At 39.3% G+C, this 21,619-nt stretch overlaps 1 protein-coding gene across 3 annotated transcripts in view; it reads left to right on the forward strand.

The window, feature by feature from the left end:
• aplf (aprataxin and PNKP like factor) overlaps positions 1-21,043 on the forward strand; it is a 55,426-nt gene extending 34,383 nt beyond the window's left edge. For 2 of the 3 annotated variants that reach the window (XM_068044293.1, XM_068044294.1), the window contains 6 exons: positions 2,896-3,083; positions 4,102-4,475; positions 8,558-8,677; positions 11,655-11,701; positions 13,957-13,998; positions 18,462-21,043. In XM_068044293.1, the coding sequence (XP_067900394.1) occupies positions 2,896-3,083; positions 4,102-4,475; positions 8,558-8,677; positions 11,655-11,701; positions 13,957-13,998; positions 18,462-18,649 (959 nt within the window). In that variant the 3' untranslated portion in view covers positions 18,650-21,043. Of the gene's footprint in view, positions 1-2,895; positions 3,084-4,101; positions 4,476-8,557; positions 8,678-11,654; positions 11,702-13,956; positions 14,007-18,461 lie in introns of all 3 variants that reach the window. The other variant, XM_068044295.1, reaches the window with a different exon arrangement.
• Positions 21,044-21,619: the final 576 nt, after the last annotated feature.

Here is a 21,619-nt window from a genome sequence, read left to right on the forward strand (position 1 = left end):
CAATTGTTTTTTAAAGAAAGGTGTCCTTTAGCTAGAATTAATTTCTCTTTTAATTGTTGATATAATTGAATTAGCAATTCTCCTTGAATACTGATAATTGTTCAAAGTAATCCATTTGAATTCACTGAAAACAACCCTTGGCACATGACAAATGGCAAATGTCCCATTGAGCCTCTTCCTTTCAACAGAGCATGTAAGCAATTTACATTTTTACAGGTTTTGCCCAATTCAATTAATTTCCTAGGGATGGTGAATCCACAGGTGAAACTTCTTCCAAGAGAATTAAGCTGTCATTTTTCTCCCTAACTCTGCAGTTGATGAACAAAAACTCCAGGGTATCAGGCTAACTTTACAGTTTTCATTATTTACCTGGCCAGTCACTTTGACGTTATTCCAGCAGCACAGGAACAACAGTGTATCCAAGAGTATTTGCCTATGTCTGTCTGATTCTTCTCATCTGCAGGCTGTTACTAAATGAGATATTCATCCAGCTCTTTGTGAAAGGTTTATACATCTGTCTAATCGTTATAATCTTCCACCCTTTAGTTAATAAGATATTCATTCAACTCTTTGAAAGGAGTCAATGAATTAAGATGTCTATCAAACACAGTTAATGTTGTATGCCATTGCAACAGCATGTGGCCAATGAGAGAATTTGATTAAACTATGGTCTTTCACAAAGATTTCCAGTTTTGTATTTGTGTTTTCTAGTTTTTCAATTACAGTTTAAGGCCAATAACTGGGTATATCTACAGTGTCTTTATCTTTCAACGTTTAAAAAAGAACTGGCTCTTGTTCTTAATTAGTGGGTTCTGTGTTTTTGCAGGATTCCTCACAGAATAGTAATTGAACTGAGCAATGGCTCAGATTGTGACTCTATATGGATTAGTGTTGATAGGTACATTGGAAAGTATGAGAACAAGTGCGTTTTCCGAATCAGTTTGTGTAACTGGAAACACTATAACCATGTAATTAGTGTTGAGCAAAGTGATATTTCCACGCAAATGTTGTTCTGTCTTGATGGGTAAATGTTGAGAAAAGGATTATATGTCATTTATTCAATTTATTAAAATAAAATTGTGGTGTTTGCATTATACTTTAAACACTTAACCTATATTTAAAGAAAACTGAAATCCCTCGCAAGTCCCCTGCCCCTTTGCTAAAGAGCAAACTGTTTTTTCTCCCTAGAAAAGTTAACCAATGGTGATAATTAATCTTGTCTTACAATGTGTCCAGCTATTTATAACTGATATTATGTTCATTTGCAGGCTTTCCTTTTACCTGTAAAACTAAATATGGAGCTACCTTTTTACTGGATTAAAATTACAGATAATCTGTAATACTATTCCACTTGGACTAAATATTATATTTTGTAACAGACTTTATAGTAATCAGAATGTTTTAATGGATTTTCCATTGCTAAGGGTTTTTGTATTGTTTAATCCATGGCATAGTCAAATGAGAAAACTTGTTATTGTACTGTCTATAATTATTTTTTTGTTCATCTGTTTCATTAGTTTCCTTGAGCCATCAATGTTAGCTTTTGACAAAAATAATTTTGAAACTGTGTGTACTGTTGGCAGCTTTTACCTTTTGAAATACAGGCACATTGTGAAAGGGGGATTTTGAACTGATCCCTGCATGGATGCACTACCTTTTGTTAACTTAGTATAGCATCCTGAAAAATCTTATTGATGCCCATCCACAAACTCTTTGTCTTAATGATTTTATCAAAAACCAAAACAAAAGAAAATCTATTATTTGCTTAGAGTTAGATTTTTACTTGCCAAAATAAGCTAGTAATTTACATGTAAATGTTTTAAAAAGCTACAATGCTCACTAATAATTTACTACATGGTAGTTAGTTATCAGCTGCAATCTGAACATCAGATGTAATATTTTTAAGTTATGCTGAGAATCTAGGTATTCCTCTCAGCCATAGCTTAATCAGAACATCCAATGCAGATGAATTTTCAGCATTCCTTCCTGTGGGTTAAACATCATCAATAACAGGTGCTCTTAGGTTTTAGGTTTCCAAGCTCATGAAATAGCTTACAGCTTGGTGAGATAGCCTCTGGAGAATTTACTTCAGGCAAATGGCTGGAACATAAAAGAAAGGAGAAAATGTATTTTTAAACTTTTCCTTGGCATTGATCATGGTTTGCACTTTGCGCTATTGAAGGGAGAGGGGTGTATATACCCAGTAAATTAAACTTATTTCCAAGTTCTAAAGATAACAGGGAAGTATGTTTGGTTCTTTTGTGGGATGGGAAATCTTTGCTGCAGGTAGACAAGTAAGTACCCCAGTTACAAAAAGTAAATCTCTATGCAATGGGGAAAATCAGCAACCACTAGCCCCTCTTTCCCCCCACCCCCCCCATACCTTTCTTTACCCTTTTCTCTCTCCCTATAAAGTGTTCTAAGATGTGGCTCTGCATGTAAAAAGTACAGAAATGCAAGTTGTTCTAGGTAGTCAGTTTCTGTTGGATGTTCTTGTGGCATAATGATATACCATGATACTCGATACTTGTGTTCCTGATATCTCTAATCGAGATTAGCAGCATTTAAACTGTTGCATTGTTAATAAATTTATTGTTATGCAATCATATGACACAATCATAATTTGTAAATTCTATTAGATAGTAATACAACTATGTCCACATTATGGAAACTATATGATGATTGTGATGTCCTCTCAACAAGACAATTCCTTCCAGTATTGCTGTAAACGAATCTGTTCTATTGTGCATTTATTGTGGAAATAGTAGAATTTGTAGGGGACAATTATCTGTTAATAAATAACTTGCCCTGTTTGCTTTAGTGCACATAGAATTATTTTTGCAGTGTTTTATCAAGACTTTGGTTCATAATTTGTATATCTTTATCTTGCTTTAGGTAACGTAAGGGGACGGGGAAGAGGAAAAAGTGATGTGGATCAGACCCAAACTCAGGTAACCCAACCAGGAAGAAAGAGACACGAGTCCTTTGAGAATGTTAAAGAAAATGAAGCAACAGATCAACCACAGGAGAAAAAGAGTAGAAGGAAGAAAACAGAACCAAATGAAGATGAAGAACAAAGCAAGGTAAGACTACTAAAATTCCTCTTTGGGATTTAGTAATGAAAAGGCTTAATTTACTCCCTTCATTTTTAACTTCAATATTAATGATATGAATGAGCAACATCTCTACCTCTACAAGCTTGGACTGATTTCAAGTTCATTTTCAGGACTTCTGTTGCAGCTGGACAATTCTGTCTCTCATCAACCCTAAGACTATATTCCATTTCCTACTTAATCAGGGATGTTTCTCTATCATTCTTGAAGTATGGCATGGACTCGATGGGCTGAATGGCCTCCTTCTGTGCAGTTATGATTCTGACTAAGGATTCACTATTTCTTTGCATTTCATTCCCTGAGTTTGCAACTTGCAAAAATTAAACCTTAAATAGTAAGGAAGTTTTAGGAGGAGTAATTTAATCCTCTTTTTTAATGGAAGCAAATTAATAAGCATTGTAAATTTAGTTGAGTGTTTTTAAAGCATCAGTTTTCATTATTTAAAATGGAAAAACTGCAGGTTTTAAGTAAAAGCTTAACATGCTGGAAATGTATAGCAGGCCAGTCACTATCTGTAAAGATAAAATATAATTTTTGATGCTTCAGGTGTGTACCCTGCATCAGCAAGCAAGCTGCGTTAATTTGTATATGTTAATTTTGTTTTGACTGGTTGTCATGACTAACTTGGCAGCAGTGAACTATGATGAAGAGAAAGATGATAAATGCTAGAAATATAATAAAAGATTGGCCTTTTCGGTGTAGCCAGTCTTTTGCTTTCAAACTCTGGTCTGATTTGTGGTTCTGTCATTGATTTTCATTTTCTTGTATTAAGTTCACACCCACCCCTTTCCTGCCTCTGTACTTGCTTAAAACGTGTTACATCTCTAATTTGTCCAGTTTTGACAAAAGGTCATCGATCTTCCATCCAAAGGTGCTGCCTGACCTGCTGAGTGTTTGTTTTTATTTCAGATTAAAGTGTCTGCTGTTGCAATTTGTTTAATTCTATGCAGAGGAAGTAAATAGATGGTTGCAATTCTATCTCTCCTAGAACAATACTAAAGAGAATACTCTTGGCGCAAATTCCACTAATGTGAAAGGCAAAGAGGAAATGAAGAACAAACTCATTGCACCTTCTAAGGCTAATGACGACTGGAGGCTCGATGACACTGATGAAGACAAAAGCCAACATAATCATGGCTCGCATCAATCGCATGAAGTAAGTGACTGGGTAGTGAGTCGTAAAGAGGAGGAGGAGGAAGTGCAACGAGTAAGCAGAGGAGGCGAGCAAGAATCTGAAACCACACACACACACAGTCCAAAACCTGATGAGCCAGAACCAGCAGAAGGTGCAAGTGCTTTTCAAAGTATAGAGCAGAAGAAGCCTCGGAGAGCCCCTTGCATGTATGGAAGTAACTGTTACAGGTATCAGAAATCTATATATATAAAGAGATATGTACGTAAAAAATCATGTGCATTTCATATAGCTGTATCCATCATATCTTCCAAATGCACATTTTTGGTTTTAACCAACAGAAACAGATCACGTGAAGATTTGGGGAAATCGCCAATCAAATGTTAAAAAAACTATATAAACTTCAATAGTAACTGCTGAGGACATGTGAAAACAGCGATTTAAGTATGAGTATTCAGCAAAATTTACCACTGAAGGAAAGGAATTGAGAAACAATTCAAAATTTTTTTTGGAAATCCTTTTTGGCTTCTCTGCTATGCTGATTACTTACTACTGGAGATAGTTTGTAACATGATAGAGACATAAACTCCACAGTTCATAAGAAAATGATTAAGCTTGGTAATGCAATGCCTCTAGGAATGGAGACTGTGTGTAAGTGAAACCAGAGTTACAAGTCCGTGCAAGTTCCCAGACCAGTTAGTGTTGGCACGAGACACTCAGGCTACCAGGTTATAGCTCCCAGAATACACCTGCATATGACCTATAACCATTATGATTGATATCAAGACTGACTCTTCACAGAGTTAGAAATAGTAGTTTAAAATCAGATTTCTGGAATTCCAGTGAAGACATGGAGCAGCCTTCTGGGTGGATGATATTTGAGTGGTACTGAGTGTGGTTGGGCACAGGAGGGAGAAGGAACTGCCAACTAAACTAGGACTAAGTACAAGTGAGAGAGGGAGGAGGCTTGTCTCTTGCGGTTAGGGTGGGTCAAGTAGCAGGAGATTATTGGCAGGCAGATATGTGTGGTCAGCGATAGATCTGAGAGTTTCCTTTCAGGCTGCTGCGGGTGCATAGGATATATAGAATATAGAAGCATGGGATAAGGATGCACAGCTGTAGATAACGTAGATAGGGATTCTAACGGAAGGGATAAGGAGAATTGGGTGCAATAGCAAGCTGCAGTGGTGGCAGCAGAAGCGAGAAAGGATGTGGGAAAGAGTGGGTGATGGCAAAGGGAATAGGAATGAAAGAAGGGGTGAGAGAGCAAGGTGGTTAACTCTTAACTGCCTGTTGAAATGGCCTAGGGATGAGCAAGAAGCGCTAGCCTTGCCAATGAGACCCACATTCTGAGAATGAATTCTTAAAAAAAAAAGGCTGATACAATTCAAAATGCGAGGCCCAGCAATAGGATGCTTTGTTTTGTTTACAAGTGTTTTTTTTTTGAAACAGCAGCTTAACCTTTGGGCTTCATGCTGTAAAACTCCAGCTTTCTAACCCATTAACATTCTGTAAATGTGCATTTTATTCAGTAATGTCTCCTGTTCCAGTTCATCACATGAATTTTACCTGGATGCCGAAGGTGTCTCAAATGTTTTACAGTTCCAGTGTGAATTATGTTATGTCCTAATCTTTAATACCTCACTGCTTTTAATCATGGGTTCTCTTATGATCATTTGCAGTGGTGGAACTGAGACATACACAATTGGATCTGATTAAAGAAAGAAATAAGATAAAAAGAATTTGGTTCCAGTGGTCACATACTGCTGGTTATTGAAAGACCTTGAAAACTTCAAGCTTCAATAGTCACTCACATGGTTTTTTGACTGACTGCCTACAAAGTTCTCTCTAGTTGTACCTGCCAAAAATGCACATCATATTGTCTTCTCCACAAGGGATCAGTGTCTTAAAGCAACTGTTCCCAACTGTCCCTGTTTTTAAAAAAAAAAAATCTTTAGTTATAAGATAAAGATCACATTCTAGAATTATGCATATCTGGAAAGTTATGCAAATAAAATTCAGTGAATCAGCACAAGACAATTCAGAAGAATAGAAGACAATTTTTTTTTATATTCGTTCAGGGGATGTGGGTGTCGCTGGCAAGTCCAGCATTTATTGCCCATCCCTAATTGCCATTGAGAAGGTGGTTGTGAGCTGCTGCCTTGAACCACTGCAGTCCTTGGGGTGTAGGTACACCAACAGTGCTGTTAGGAAGGGAGTTCCAGGATTTTGACCCAGCGACAATGAAGGAATGGCGATATAGTTCCATAAAGTTATAGATGAGGTTAGGTAGTGTGGTAGGAAGAATCTTTTAAAGTCCAAAGAAATGGCACAGAAAATAGGTTATAAATGCAAGTAATCAAATTGGGTAATAAAATTACTGCAATAAGTAGCACATGGGCTACTTATCCATGCCCACACCTGGCTAACATTCAAGCTTGAGCTGATAAGTGGCAAGTACATTCATGCCACAGAAGTGCCAGGCAATAACCATCTCCAACAAAAGAGAATCCAACCATCTGTCCTTGACATTCGATGGCAATACCATCACTGAATCCCCCACTATCAACATCCTGGGTGTTACCATTGACCAGAAGCGATACTGGACCAGCCATATAAATACTGTGGCTACAAGAGCAGATCAGAAGCTGGAAATTCTGCAGTGAGTAACTCACCTCCTGACTCCCCAAAGCCTTTCCACCATCTAGAAGGCATAAGTCAGGAGCGTGATGGAATACTCTCCACTTGTCTGGATGAGTACAACTCCAACAACGCTCAAGAAGCTCGACACCATTCAGGGCAAAGCAGCCCCATTCACCACCTTAAACATTCACTCCCTCAACCACTAATACTCAGTGGCAGCAGTGTGTACCATCTACAAGATGCACTGCAGCAACGCACCCAAGGCTCCTTTGACAGCACCTTCCAAATTCACAAACTCTACCACCACCTGTAAATTTCCCTTCCAAGCCACACACCATGCTGACTTGGAAATATATCACCGTTCAATGTCGCTGGGTCAAAATCCTGGAACTCCCTTCCTAACTGCACTGTGGGTGTACCTACACCACATGGACTGCAGTGGTTCAAGAAGGCAGCACAGCACCTTCTCGTGGGCAATTAGGGATGGGCAACAAATGCTGGCCTTGCCAGTGATACTCATCCTATGAAAGAATAAAGAATAGACTGCGAAGGCAAGACCAATCTGAAATACTCAGTATAATTTGGAACCATAATGAAATAAATTAGATGGGTGTTTTTAAAGAAGAAAGTGAGCAGAAGTGAAGAGAAAGAAAAATATTGAAGAGGCGAAAGAATAGAACCGTAGAGAGAAAAATGAAAAGAAATTAAAACAAAGTTAACATGGAGACTGTAGTTGCAATTCCTTGGAGTTTCAAAAGTCCATCCTGGGCCTCTTGAGAGATTGCTGTACAAATGTAGTTACCTCTCAATTATTTGAGGGTTGGAATGTCTGCTGAAAGACTGAAGCGGGAATGAGTTTGAGATCCTGTACACATTGCCGATTGAGAAAAATTTTGTGTGTGTGTGTTTTATCAGTTTGAATTTGCTGCAAACAGCCATTTAAAACTCCTTAACGCTTCTAAAAAGGCAGAAATATTTATAGCTTGAACATAATTTTTAAACTCATTCTGCACTCGATTTCTTTGGAAAAAATCTGATGTTAGATTTGGATAGTTTGGAAGATTCGAAATGGGAAAACCAACACATAGTTTGCTGGACTATCTGTTTCTAATTAAGTCAGTGTTGGCATCTTTGCAGTTTCTGTTTCATTTGATCATTTTAACCTTCCTTTCATACCAAATAACCCTTTGTACAAAGCCAGTTAATGGAAGATTTTGTTACTGCTTTGCTTTTCATTGGCTGTGTGATGTTTCCTGATTGGGATAATGGATGCATTTGAGTCGAGAGTGAGAGTTCACCACATCTTTGAACTGTTTAGTAATGATTTCTCCTGCTGTTAATTCTTCTTCTGATTATGTTACATTGACCAAGGATTTATAATAAACCAGAAGTGTGCATACTCTCACTATCCAATTGAATATACATTGTTGAACTGAGTCTATTTTAGCAAATAGATTCTCCATGTGGCAAAAGCTTCACATTTAGAAACGTTCTCACTGGTGTAACTATTGCTGATTCTAACTATATCTGTAGGTTTTAGTTACCTCATAACATCCAAAATATTTCAGACCATTCAGACATTTTCATATTATAAAAATGCCAGAAGGTTATGTTAAAAGGAGTACAAGTTCAGTGCATCTTTTTAACAGTTCCACTTTTGCACCCACAGGAAAAATCCAGTTCATTTTCAAGAGTTGAGTCACCCTGGTGATGCTGATTATGAAGACTCAACAGATGGGGAGGAAGATGATGACAGACCAGAGTGTCCTTTTGGTACTGCTTGCTATAGGTCAGTAATTTATACTACAACAATTAGCATGTTTAAAAAAAAGTCCAAAGTCACATTTAAAGCTATCTTCCTTTTTATTGATCAGTTTTATGAGATCCATTGTAGGGAATTCTGAGTTGAGCTCTTCCAAGATTCGCTCATAACTACTGAATGACATATCAAACAAGCAATTCTTTGGAACCCAAGAGAGAAAATTCCCTCTTACTAAAGTTGTGTTTTTTTTTCATTGTTGATTTCATTTTATATATGTTAATGTGCTATACAAATACCAGTTGTATAAAATCAAGCGCAGACTGGGAGATGTCCGACTTACGGGAGTACGCTCATGATGCTGTGCTAATTGCTCACATGGAAATTCATAGACTGTTTGTCCCATGCCTGTAACTTGTTTTTCCGTGACAATAAGCGTCAAGAAAAGCATGGTCATGGGACAAGATGTTGCATCTCTGCCCCAATCTCACTAAATAACACCCCATTGGAAGTGGTTAGCAAATTCTGCTACCTTGGGTCCAGGGTGACAGACAATCTATCCCTTGATGCAGAGCTCAATACACACATAGGGAAAGCTGCTACCACCTTTGGCCGACTCGCAAAACACACATGGGATAACACCAAGCTGACTCTTAGGACCAAGCTGAAGGTTTATAAGACCTGTGTTCTCAGCACCTTGCTATATGGCTGTAAAACATGGGCGATTTACAGCTACCAGGAAAAGAAGCTCGATAATTCCCATCTCCACTGTCTGCAGCACATTATGGGTATATCCTGGCAGGACAAAATCACAAATGCAGTAGTCATCTCAAAGGCAGAGCTCCCAATCTGTTGGCATTAATCAGACAGGTGGCTTCGGTGGATCGAACACAACTGCAGGATGGAAGACGGTCATATACCCAAGGACCTTCTGAATGGTGAGGTAGCTGGGGCCAGACGACCATTGGGGCTCCCAAAGTACCACTTCAATGATGCTTGCAAGCATGACATGAAGGCTCTAAATGTCGACTATTGCACTTGGGAGTCACTAGCTGGTGAAAGAGGGAAATAGCGTTACATCCTGTGCACTACCACGACAACCAGTGGTTACAGCAGCTTGGCAACAAGTGCCAATGCTGAAAACAACTCGCAGCATCACTTGGCAGCTTCACCTGCAGCACTTGTGGCAGAACCTGCCTCTCAAGGATTGGCCTTCACCGCCATCAGCAAAGGTGCACCAAGAGAAGACACCCCACCTCAATGGATTGTTTGCTGTGTGCCCATCATCCTTCGTAGACGGAAGGATGCCAACATGTATAAAATCAACAGTGGGTGAAATATCCGCACATGTAGTTGCAGTGCCTGTGACATCAAAGTCTGCAATGCCCTAGATAGCTGCAGTCACCAAGCTCAGGCAAAACAATGAGAGAAGGAGAGGGGTGGGGGTGGAGCAGTTCCTGGTTCACCTTGGCTAGAAAGCACAGGGGGAGTCTGTAAATGGAGGAGAAATGGGAACTGGTCCGGGATTGCCTGTAAATGAAAGAGAAGTGGAGACAGCAGCTCTGGAGAGGGACAAGTAAGAAGCAGTGGAGGGAGTGGGGGGTAGCTGCAGGCAGCAAGTGTGATGACATCACCAACCGCAGGCACAAGCCAGTACCAGTATGAGTAAATGGGCGAACACCAATGAAGTCAGTGGTGAGAGAAACTGCTCACATGCCGACGGGCGCAGTGCAAGCCGTATGCACAGGCACAAAGATGCCTGGCCGATCGGCGTCAGGAGTTAGTGTCTTTGCAATCCAGCCTATACAATCACACTCGATTGCCACTTTATGGTTGCCACTCTGTGGGTGACTTGATAGATGGGTTTCTTTTGAATAGTGGCCACATATATCCGTTTTAGTCCACAAATCATTATGGTGCCATTAACAAGGGGAACAATTACTGCCTTGGAATAACTGCATCCCTTTTGTAGAAATGGCTATTTGAAGACCTTTATTTTCCACCTGTGTAGCAGTTCCTAATTTGTTAATTGCTCCATAGCAGTTTGTAGATTATAACGGATATGCTTGCCCACTTTCAAAAGAAACCCATCTATTATAGCATACAGTGTAAAATTAAAATCAATCCCTACAAACTAGTTCATTGAGCAGTTGAAACATTCAGTTTCATGCTGATTGACTTCAGCTTCAAAATTGGCACATTAGCCTTTCATACAGAATTTCTCAGTGTATCCCAATATAAAACAGTAGCTGCAAGGAGACACAAGTTGTTTATGTAATGCACCTTTGTAAAGCAGTGTTGATAAAATATTGACAAGATTAAGAATAGTTCTACAAACAGCTAAAGACTCAACTGGTCTATCTAGCCTGTTTCGCACAATTTGTGATGTGTTTTATATCACTGTGTATATACTCTCAACCCACCCACAAGCCATGCAATCTCCTGGGAGAGGCGTAAAAAACAGATAAACACCCAGGCCAATTTGGGGGCAAATCTGGGAAATTTATCTCTGACTCAAGGGTTTCAAAACTGCTCCAGGAGATTACTATGGCTCTGAATTCCCTGAAGTACCTACCTTTTGCAAGAGGTGATGTCCACCTCGAACAGAAACAGGTCCAGCTCCTGCTTATGAAACATCACTATAATTTTGCTTGCTAATTTTCTTCTAGATAAAATCTGCAAAAATAGTGCTTTGGTTGTGATGCCCTCCATCGTCACACAGCCTATGAAAACCCTCTATGTAAGTCTTTTGGGTGAGATTGGAACCTTGCTCCAACGGGTAAACTGCCTTCCGAATAGAAGTATGAGGAAAGTTGGCAAGAAAACTGAGTGTTATAAAATAAAACTAGAAAAATGTAGTGAGAGAACATTTTTAACCACTCTATTCTCTGACTAAATAATCCTACTGAGGTTCTGAAAAGGTTAATAGAGTGAAACACACCACCATTTTATCACATGTATTGTGTTTAATTAATGGTAGATTAAAATGTGTTTTCCCTTTTTGTAGGAAAAACCTACAGCACAAGAAGGAATACAAGCACACACAGCCTCCAGGTAACATTGATTTCTGTATCCCGCAAACTTAATGGGCTGAATTTTACCTTGGGTAGATGGGAATTCGCCACTGACGTGAAAGTCGGTGGTGAACCCGCTTCCGCCTAGCCCGGGGATCCGTCCTGTATTTTACGGATCCCCAGGCTTTAATTGTCCTGAGGTGGGACTTCCACCCACTTGAGGGTGGAGGTCCCGCCTCTGTGAGCTGCTGGCCAATCAGCGGCCGGCTACTCTTAGTCCCAGCAATGCCACCGGGAGCGGTGGCCACTGCTGGGACTGCAGCCCAGCCGATGCCAAGGAACCTGGAGGGAAGGTAAGGTTGCCTCACCAGGGGGATTTTTCTTGGTGAGGCTGGAGTGGTCATTTGTGCAGAGAGGGGGGCGTCTTGGGTCCTGGGGGTGGGTTGGGAGGGCCCTCAATCGGGCACCCTGTGCCTGATTGCCATGGCACCCCCCCCCCCCCCCGGGCCGCGGAAAGGCTGGCAGCTATCGCTGGGCGGCCTTTCACGTTCCCAGCACGCCCACTTGCTTCGGGTAAAATACCCATGGAGGTGGGCGAGGGCCCTCAAGTGGCCAATAAGTGGCCACTTAAGGGCCTTGATTGGCCCCAGGTGGGCGGGCCGTTTCCCACCCCCCCCTGCCCGGCGCTGTAAACTTGGCCAGAGGCAGAAGCGGGGCGGGTAGGCCTCCTGAAGCCTCCTGCTCAATTTTACGCCGCCCTCACCCCACCATCCGACCCACTGGGGCGGCATAAAATTCAGTCCAATGCATTTAATTGGTATCTTGATTTTTGACATATATTTCCTTTTCCTGCAGTGTTCAGTATATTTATTGTGAATTGGATTCGGCTTTCATCTGTATCCCTCACATAAGAACAAAATGCTATAACTTTTTCACACAATCATAAGTGCTCATTTCTCAAAGAATTTTCAATGTCCATGATTGTAAAGTTTCCTTCGTATTTTGAGTTGCACATTATAGAGAGCAATGTGCTGGAAATATTATTAACAGCAAGCTACAGGACTTCTACCTGAAATTTCTCAGTTCAAGGTTAACGTGATGTTTTTGAAGGCTTTTGACCATCGGTACAAAACCTTTGTTTTGGGATGCAGGTTATTCAGTGAAAACTCCAGTGAATGGAGCCTTTATGGTCCGGGGGCAATATAAAACAAAAATTTGAGTTACTGCTTTATAGTAGTTTATGCGGCAACTTCAGAAATTAATTTAGGACTTCTTGCTATGAAAAGGAATTAACTTTTTTTTAGCATTATGATAAATCTAGATGGATTTGATGGGAATTGGAAATTGTGAATTATTTTTCAAAGTTTGCAGTTACGTATTCATAGAATTTTTTGTGGGTACAGTGCAGCAACTAAACAACTTCATTAATTTCTATTTCAAACATCTATTTTAATTCTGGATATATAGGAATTCAATTTTTCATTTATTATAACTATGTAAAGTAACATATTTAACTTGTAATATATATAGATGTGCACTTTATTTTAAGGGAATGGTAATTAATTTCATTCCCCATAAGGATTTTCTTTTCATACACTTGAAAGTTAAAATAAATAACACCACCATGGTGGTGAGCATGTGAGAGACACCACTAAAAATATGATCAGGATATTATGAAGAATTATTAGATGATACTGAACAGTGAAAGGAATGGCAGCATAGAGGAGTGGAACCTTTTTATTTAAGCACTCAGTTGCCGAATCAAGCACTCCCAGGCCAAGTATATTGCAGCCAGATGTCGAGTAATTCTCCAACAGGGTAACTTAACCTCATCTTCAGTACAACAGTCCATACTGTATCAATCATGATATTTTTCCATCTCTCCACACGATCCATCTTTACAGCTTCTCTGAGGGAGATTGCCAGTTACTGCCAAGTTAGGGCCAATTTTATGCTTTTTGCCCATGGCCAACAGGATTGAGTCAAGACTGCCAAAGCCCCATTCCATATAGTTGCTTAAAGCTAGCAGAGAGATTTTCATCAGTAAAAAATTCAAACACAGGCTCTAAAGATGAGTAACACGCTTAACCCACTGTAGTATGGAGTCTTGCAAGTGATAAAATTATCCATTGTAGTTAATCATAAATGAAAACGATTCAATGGATGACACAACCTCATCACCTGCAAAATACTTACCACTTCACAGTCGTTAAATTTTGTGTTGACATTCAGATTACTGTAATTTTTGTTCATATTAGATTTGGTTCCTCTTATGTGATAACATTTTAATTTTAGAAAGTGAATTACGAAGACCAAAAGGGAAAGTTGTGCAGAAAGGTAAGGAGGTATTTTATTTTTATTACTCTTATAGATTTATTTTATGTTCATTCCCGAACCAACACCAATAGATTATCTGGTCACTTATCTCATTTACTGTTGGTGGGACCTCAGTGTGTACAAATCGAATGCCACATTTACCACATTGACTACGCTTCAAAAATAATTCAATGGCTATACAGTACTTTGGGACATCCTGAGGTTGTGAAAAGCACTATATAAATGCAACTTTTTCATTTTCTATGTTCTGCCTCTTTATATAGTATTTGAACTAGTATTTATTTCTCTGGACTTCCCTTGCATGGTGTTGAGAAAGTCATTGGTTTAATAATTTATCAAACTTCCCAAAGGACTGGTCACGACTGAGGGAAATTGAATGTAAGAGAAACTTGTGTGATCATTTGCTTTTTAAAAAAAATACTACTTTTGTCCCACTACATACGAACAGGAGTAGGCCACTCGGCCCCCCGAGCCTGCTCTGCCATTTAACAAGATCATGGCTGATCTGATTGTAACCGCAACTCCGCATTCCCACCTGCTTCCAATAACCTTTCGCCACCTTGCTCATCAAGAACCTATCTACCTTTGCCTTCAAAATATTCAAAGACTCTGCTTACACTGTCTTTTGAGAGAGTTCCAAAGACTCACGGCCCTCTGAGAGAAAACATTTCTCCTCATCTCTGTCTTAAATGGGTGACCCCTTATTTTTAAACACTGATCCCTAGTTCTAGATTCTCCCACAAGGGGAAACATCCTTTCCACATCCACCCTGTCAAGACCCCTCAGGATCTTATATGTTTCAATCAACTCGCCTCTCACCCTTCTAAACTCCAGCAGATACAAGCCTAGCCTGTCCAGCCTTTCCTCATAAGACAACCTGCCCATTCCAGTTATTAGTCTAGTAAAGCTTCTCTGAACTGCTTCCAACGCATTTACATCCTTCCTTAAATAAGGAGACCAGTACTGTACGATTGAGGGAAGTGGCAGCATCATATCCTTTTTAAAAAAAATTTATCAACTTATAGAATGTTTAGCCATGAATTGACCAAGAATATGATGTTTTAGTTCATATGAAAGCTGCAGGGGAGATATTAAGATACTGAGTCAATTGTACTCTTTAAATTCCACCGGGTTCTAAGAAGGTTGAATCTGATTAATACAGGATTATTTCAAGTGGTTAAGAAACGGATTAGAAATAGGAAGCAGAGAGTACTCACAAGAAGTGTAACGTCTCTTGGAAAAACTGTTGACTGCTTGGGCCCCTATTGTTTCTAATCTATTCAAGTGACCTAGATACAAAAGCCAACTATAAGATGGTCCAAATTGGTGATATTACAAAAATTGGAAGAGCAATGGCAATTGAGAATGCAGCAAAGGATTTTCAAAATGAATAATACAATTGGGTAGAAACCATGGTAAATGAAGAAAACAGTGGCAATTGGTTGGGAGGTAGGAGAGAGAGAGAGTAGAGATAAAATTAATGTACCCTGATTGGTGGAATGTGACAAGTGGTGTTCCCCAGGCATCTACTGATGTCACAGCTTTTCACTATATATAAATCAATGACTTAGATGGAGCAAGAGAGAATTGTCTGTTCAAGTTTGCAGATGATGCTAAATTCGGAGGCACGGTAATTGTGAAGATGGGAGCAGGAGGTTACAAAGGGCCACAGGCAGATTAAGTGAGTAAGCAAAACTGTGCCAGATCTAGTTCAATATGGGAAAGTGTGGGGTCATCTATTTTGGATTCAAGAATATTTTCTTAATGGCAAGAGAGGAGAAACTGTGGAGGAGCAAAGGGATTTGGGTGTCCAGGTACACAAATCACTAAAAACTAGTGCACAGATGCAAAAAGTAATCAAAAAGCCTAATGAATATTGGCCTTTATCTCGGAGGTTGGAATATCAAGGGGAGGAAGTGATACCTTAGTTGTGGAGAGTCTTGGTCAGACGCCATCTGGAGCACTTCATTCAGTTTTGGGCTCTGCACCTTGGGAAGGATATACTGGCCTCGGATTGGCTGATTCATTAGAATTATGCATTGGCTGAAAGGGTTAAATTGTGAGGACAGGTTGTATTTCCTTGGCTCATTGGTTGAGGGTTGATGTAATTGGGTTATTTACACTGATAAAAGGATTAGATAGAATAGAGAAGCTGTTTCTTCTGCTGGGGGATCCAGAAAAAGGGGGCACAATCTTAAACTTGTAGCTAAGCCAATCAGGAAGCACTTTTTCCACACAAAGGATAGTGGAAATCTCTCACACTAAAAGGCTGTGAATGCCAGGGATTTATTGACATTTTCAAGACCAAGATCAACAGAATTTTGTTAGGTATAATGCCATCAAGAGATAAGGATCAAATATGGGTAAATGAAGTTGAAGTACAAATCAACCATGATGTAATTGAATGATGGAACAGGTATGAGGGGCTGAGTGGCTTCCCCCGTTCCTGTTTTCCACTGTTCAATTTGTTTTAAAAAAAAATAGGGAAACAGTACACAGTGAATGGAATTGAATTGAGAAGAAATTTCAGAAGTGACCTGAGAGTAATTGTGAACACATTAATTTCAATGTCCAGACAAAGTGATTAAAAAGCCAATAGCTAAGATACATAGTCAGAACAATAGCAGACAAATCTACAGAAGTTATGCGAAGGGTTTACAATGTTCTGCTCAGTTCACACTTGGAATACTGTATTCAGTTTTTGCTATAGAAAATAGATATACTTGAATTAGAAAAGATACAGAACATTACTTTTGGTTCTGCCTAGCAACCTTGTCGATATTAAATAATCTAGTTAAGGTAAACCCAGATTCTTAGCTTGAAATATGATATGAGAGGACCAAGAAACAAACTGAAATGAGCAAAAAGTAAACTTAGAACAGTAATATTATTTGAATGTTGAGAACTAATCTACCAAATGTCGTAACAAGGCACAGTGGCGCAGTGGTTAGCACCGCAGCCTCACAGCTCCAGGGACCCGGGTTCGATTCCGGGTACTGCCTGTGTGGAGTTTGCAAGTTCTCCCTGTGTCTGCGTGGGTTTTCTCCGGGTGCTCCGGTTTCCTCCCACAAGCCAAAAGACTTGCAGGTTGATGGGTAAATTGGCCATTATAAATTGTCACTAGTATAGGTAGGTGGTAGGGAAATATAGGGACAGGTGGGGATGTTTGGTAGGAATATGGGATTAGTGTAGGATTAGTATAAATGGGTGGTTGATGGTCGGCACAGACTCGGTGGGCCAAAGGGCCTGTTTCAGTGCTGTATCTCTAATCTAAATATTGGGATTATTTAATATACAATTAGATGGTATGACTGGAGAGGTAATGTACTTCAATGAGCCAAATGCCCTTTCTTTAATCTTGATTTTTCTTAAATGTGTTCATACTGTGCTTTAGTTTTTAATCGTTGTCTCAGACATTATGCATATGTATGAATATATCTTTACATTATACACTTTACAGCCTTCTGGAATCAGCATTGAGTTCAACAATTTCCCGTCATAACCCCTATTTCTCTCCCTCCCCCCTGCCCCCCCAAACTTTTTTGTTTTTTATTCCTGCTTTTGGATGGCAGCTGGTGGTGATGATTCTGCTTTTCGCATTTATATCTCCTCTAGATCCAGCTTTTTGTTTCTTTGCTTGTCCCACTACAGTCTCCTTTTGCCTTGCACCATCATCCCTTTTGTCATTTGCTCTTCCTTCCATCCAATTGCAGACCTTCCCTTTTGTGCTTTCGGCCCCTCCCCTGCCTCTGTACTTGCTTAAAATCTATTTCTGTCTCCACGGTTGCTGCCAGCCCCACTGAGTATTTCTATCAGTTTGTTTTTATTTCAGATTACCAGCCTCTGCAATATTTTGCTTTTGTAAGAATATATCCAATCATTTTAAAGACCAAGATTTATACTATAAGGATATTAATAGATAGGAATCAAATGTGGGTAAAGCAGGTTGAGGTACAGATCAGTCATGATCTGATTAAATGCTGGAACAGGCTCATGGGGCTGAATGGCTCATTTCTGTCTGTATCCTCTCTGTAGATATGCATTGTTGTCCACTATGTGAATATACACATACATGCACACAACTGATTTAGGAGCAGTTGCCAAGCAGTATGTTATAACTAAACCCAAATGTTATTGAACCTTAATTAATATTTCTATGCACAGCACTAAATGCGTATTGGGAGATTTAAAATAGACATACATCTGAACCCAATAAGTACTTCAGGAAGTTTTGAAGCAATGAGTTGAATTGTCCAAGAACAATTACAACTTTGCAGTACAAACAGAAGAAAGCTTAAAATCCAGTTGGATTAAAGTTGCTAAATATTTTCAGTTAATGGGAACTCTTCATTTGGCATTCCTGCAGTGGTAGCTACACTTACTTGAGATATGGTGAATATTCTGCTATAAAACTATATTTCTTGCCAATAATTATTGATTTGCGAATCTTTTCCTTTTCCTAGGTAAAAGCGGTCTGGATGATGAGAGTGATGATGGTGAATATGACCTGAATGATAGCTTTATTGATGATGAAGAGGAGGATCTGGACCCTACTGATGAAGATTCTGAATGGGAGCCAAGTTCAGATAGCAATGAAGATATTGATACACTAACAAAAGAAGCCAATAGATTTGTAAAGAATAAAAAATGAGACTTGTCTTTGCATCTTTTTAACTTTGAATACTAATTGATTTTGTTTTCCTTCTGGTTGCACTGAAAACAGCATTTTTTTTTTTGGCTTGAGTTTCTTTTACAGTTGAGTATTACACTACTATCCTCTTAATGTTTAAATTATATCCTGTCAATTTTAAGTGATTGTTAGTTCACTGAGTGAGGCCAGTAAATATAATTTGAGCATTTTCAGTGGGCAGTTGAGTGTAGTATAAGAGCATAAAGTTTACAACACTGCTTGTTTCTAGGTAAACTTAAAGGAAGGAAGTTTCAGGGTGTTGCATAAGAGCAAGTGAAGGGTTTATTTCTGATCTAGCTCCATTGTAGCTTTCTTCTGCTCAGTAGCAGGCCAGGTGTTGTAGCACTAGAGTCCTCAAGTTTTGGAAATACATTTTTTTAAATTTAAAGAGAATAGCCATAGCAGATGAGAAAAGAAAAAAAAGCAGTATCAGAGTTTTACTGTCCAGTTAATGTCCAAATTTCTGTTGACTGATTCAGGCATGCCTCCCAGAATTGAACTAAACCAATTGTGCACGTTTGTTTGTAAAACAACTCTCTCTGTCTTGGAATGGAGAGGCAGGGGAAGAATACAAGTTTTGCTCCACAGCACATATGCTCTTGGATGAATTCACTGCCAGATGTCTACCACTGTTCTGACAGCAGATATGCTCCTCTTCCCACAGCCTGTCTTCAAAAATCCAAACCTCAACAAAGCAATAAGAAAATAATTAATTCTGAAGAAAAAGTTAAAATTCTGTCACCTGCAAGTCATTGTGATGTAAGTGGTGTCCCGGGAATTTGAAAGTGGTCCTGCCTAACATGACAGAACTGCTTCAAGTAGAAACGGTGTTCTGATACGCTGAAGAGTCTGCTGTAAATTATGACTTCTGATCTTGGCAGTCATCCTTTCTTGATGGTTGGTGTCAGCCTGGGCCAGCCAACAAGCAGATACTACATTACTGACCTGCATGGGCTGTCTGCCCACCTGCACTTAGAAACAAAAGGTCTTTGGCACCCCCAGCAACAGAATTCATATCTGTCGCCAGTAAAACTGACTCATAATAGTACTGCTACTGAAGTCAGGGCTGTTGCTCATGATAGTTCTGTAGATTAATCGGGCCATAAAACTGATAGAAAAGGTAAAGGCAATTTTTTGTCATCAGTTGTTATTAACACTGAGTTTCACATTGCAGTGGATGGAAATATTTTTCAATTCAGGAACATTTTTCAATTTAACCTAATTTACATAGATAGTGAATATCCCAATAAAATATCACTTGTGTAGTCCTTCCATGCCTGCCCCCCACTAAATCTGCTCTTCCTGTCGAGTGAGGAAACCGTCCATTTTCTGCCACGTGCCAAAACGCTCTGGCTGTGACAGTGATAATGTGAGCGATCAAAATGGAAACTTGCCCTTGTGGTACAATCTCATGGCCTACCACTTCATGGCACTCCATCATTCAGATATCTGGTGCAAATATAAACTATCGATTTCCTATGTAATGTGCACTGTGTGTAGATATACCAAAAAAGAATGTTTTGATTTTTAACCCTACTTTATGCCTTGTAGATTGGATGTATATTTGAAATAATTCTTTACTTTTATCATGCAGAATCTTGCTCATATGAAAATGGCTTGGAAAATAATTGGTTTGCAGATCTGGTGATAATAGAGTTAGCTTGCTGATTTCAGTTGTTTTATTGGCTTACTATTGTATACTAAATTTGGTATGTGGGAGCATAGTGTTTCATTGGAAACTCATTATAAGTATCTATTATGCCTGTAGTTGGCTACATTTTAGCGCTAAAGGAACTGTGTGTCACAATAGCCACTAGAACCAGCAGCTTCCTACAAATCATTGAAAATGTATTTTGAATTTCTTTTTGTACACAATTTTTCTTAACTGAAATTTCTAATGTCCAAAATGAGCTAAAACAAAATATTTTTTAAAAATGCATATTTCATAACAGCATAATTACATTTATCTATTTTTGCATCTTTTAATATCCTCATGAAAGATTTTAGTTAAAAGCCTCAGTTTCTCACAAAAGTCTGGGTTTGCATGTAATCTTTTTGCCCAGAGCTGTGTAATCTAAGCATGTGCGGTTTGCCTAATTTCCCAGCCTGTATCAGTACCCTGCAGTCAACTGTACTGATGGAATATTTTTCCTCAACTAGTAGCATTTTCTATTCAGTAACTTCTTTTCAAATTTTGAAAAACAAGAACAAATTTCAAAGTTTATTGAAGTAAAATTTGTAAAGTTCTTTAAAAAAAAACTGATGCTGTTTCTGTGTGAGAATGACTCCTGATCTCTAACCTTTTGTGTTATGCTGTATTAAATTTCAAAACTATATTAAACTAAGAGCACTGAACATGAGTCTGGTGTTAGAATGTTAAGAGGCAGGAGTAAGCTGCCTTTCAATAAAATCATGGCTGGTCTGCCACATCAACTCCACTTTCTTGCCTGATCCCTTAATTTCCCTAGTTTCAACTGTGGCTCAGTGGGTAGCACTCTTGCTTCTGAGTTAGAAGGTTGTGGGTTCAAGTCTCACTCCAGGACTTGAGTGCACAAATCAAGGCTGGCACTCCAGTGTGCTGCACTGTTAGAAGTGCTGCTTCAGATGAGACATTAAGCAGAGGCCCAGTCTTCCCCCTCAGATGCACATAAAAGATCCCATGGCACTACTTCGAAGAGGAGCCAGGGGAGTCATCGTTGGTGTCCTGGCAAATGCTTATCCCTCAATGAACATCACAAAAACAGATTATCTGGTCAGTATCCTATTGCTGTTTGTGGGAGCTTGCTGTGCACGAATTGGCTGCTGTGTTTCTTTACATGACTAGTGACTACACTTCTCTGGCTGTATAGTGCTTTAGGACGTCATTTGTGAACAATGCTATATAAGTGCAAGTTTGTTCTTTAACTTCAACTGCTCATTATTCCACAGCTG

Source organism: Heterodontus francisci, chromosome 13 (assembly GCF_036365525.1).
Source record: "Heterodontus francisci isolate sHetFra1 chromosome 13, sHetFra1.hap1, whole genome shotgun sequence".
NCBI lineage: Eukaryota > Metazoa > Chordata > Chondrichthyes > Heterodontiformes > Heterodontidae > Heterodontus > Heterodontus francisci.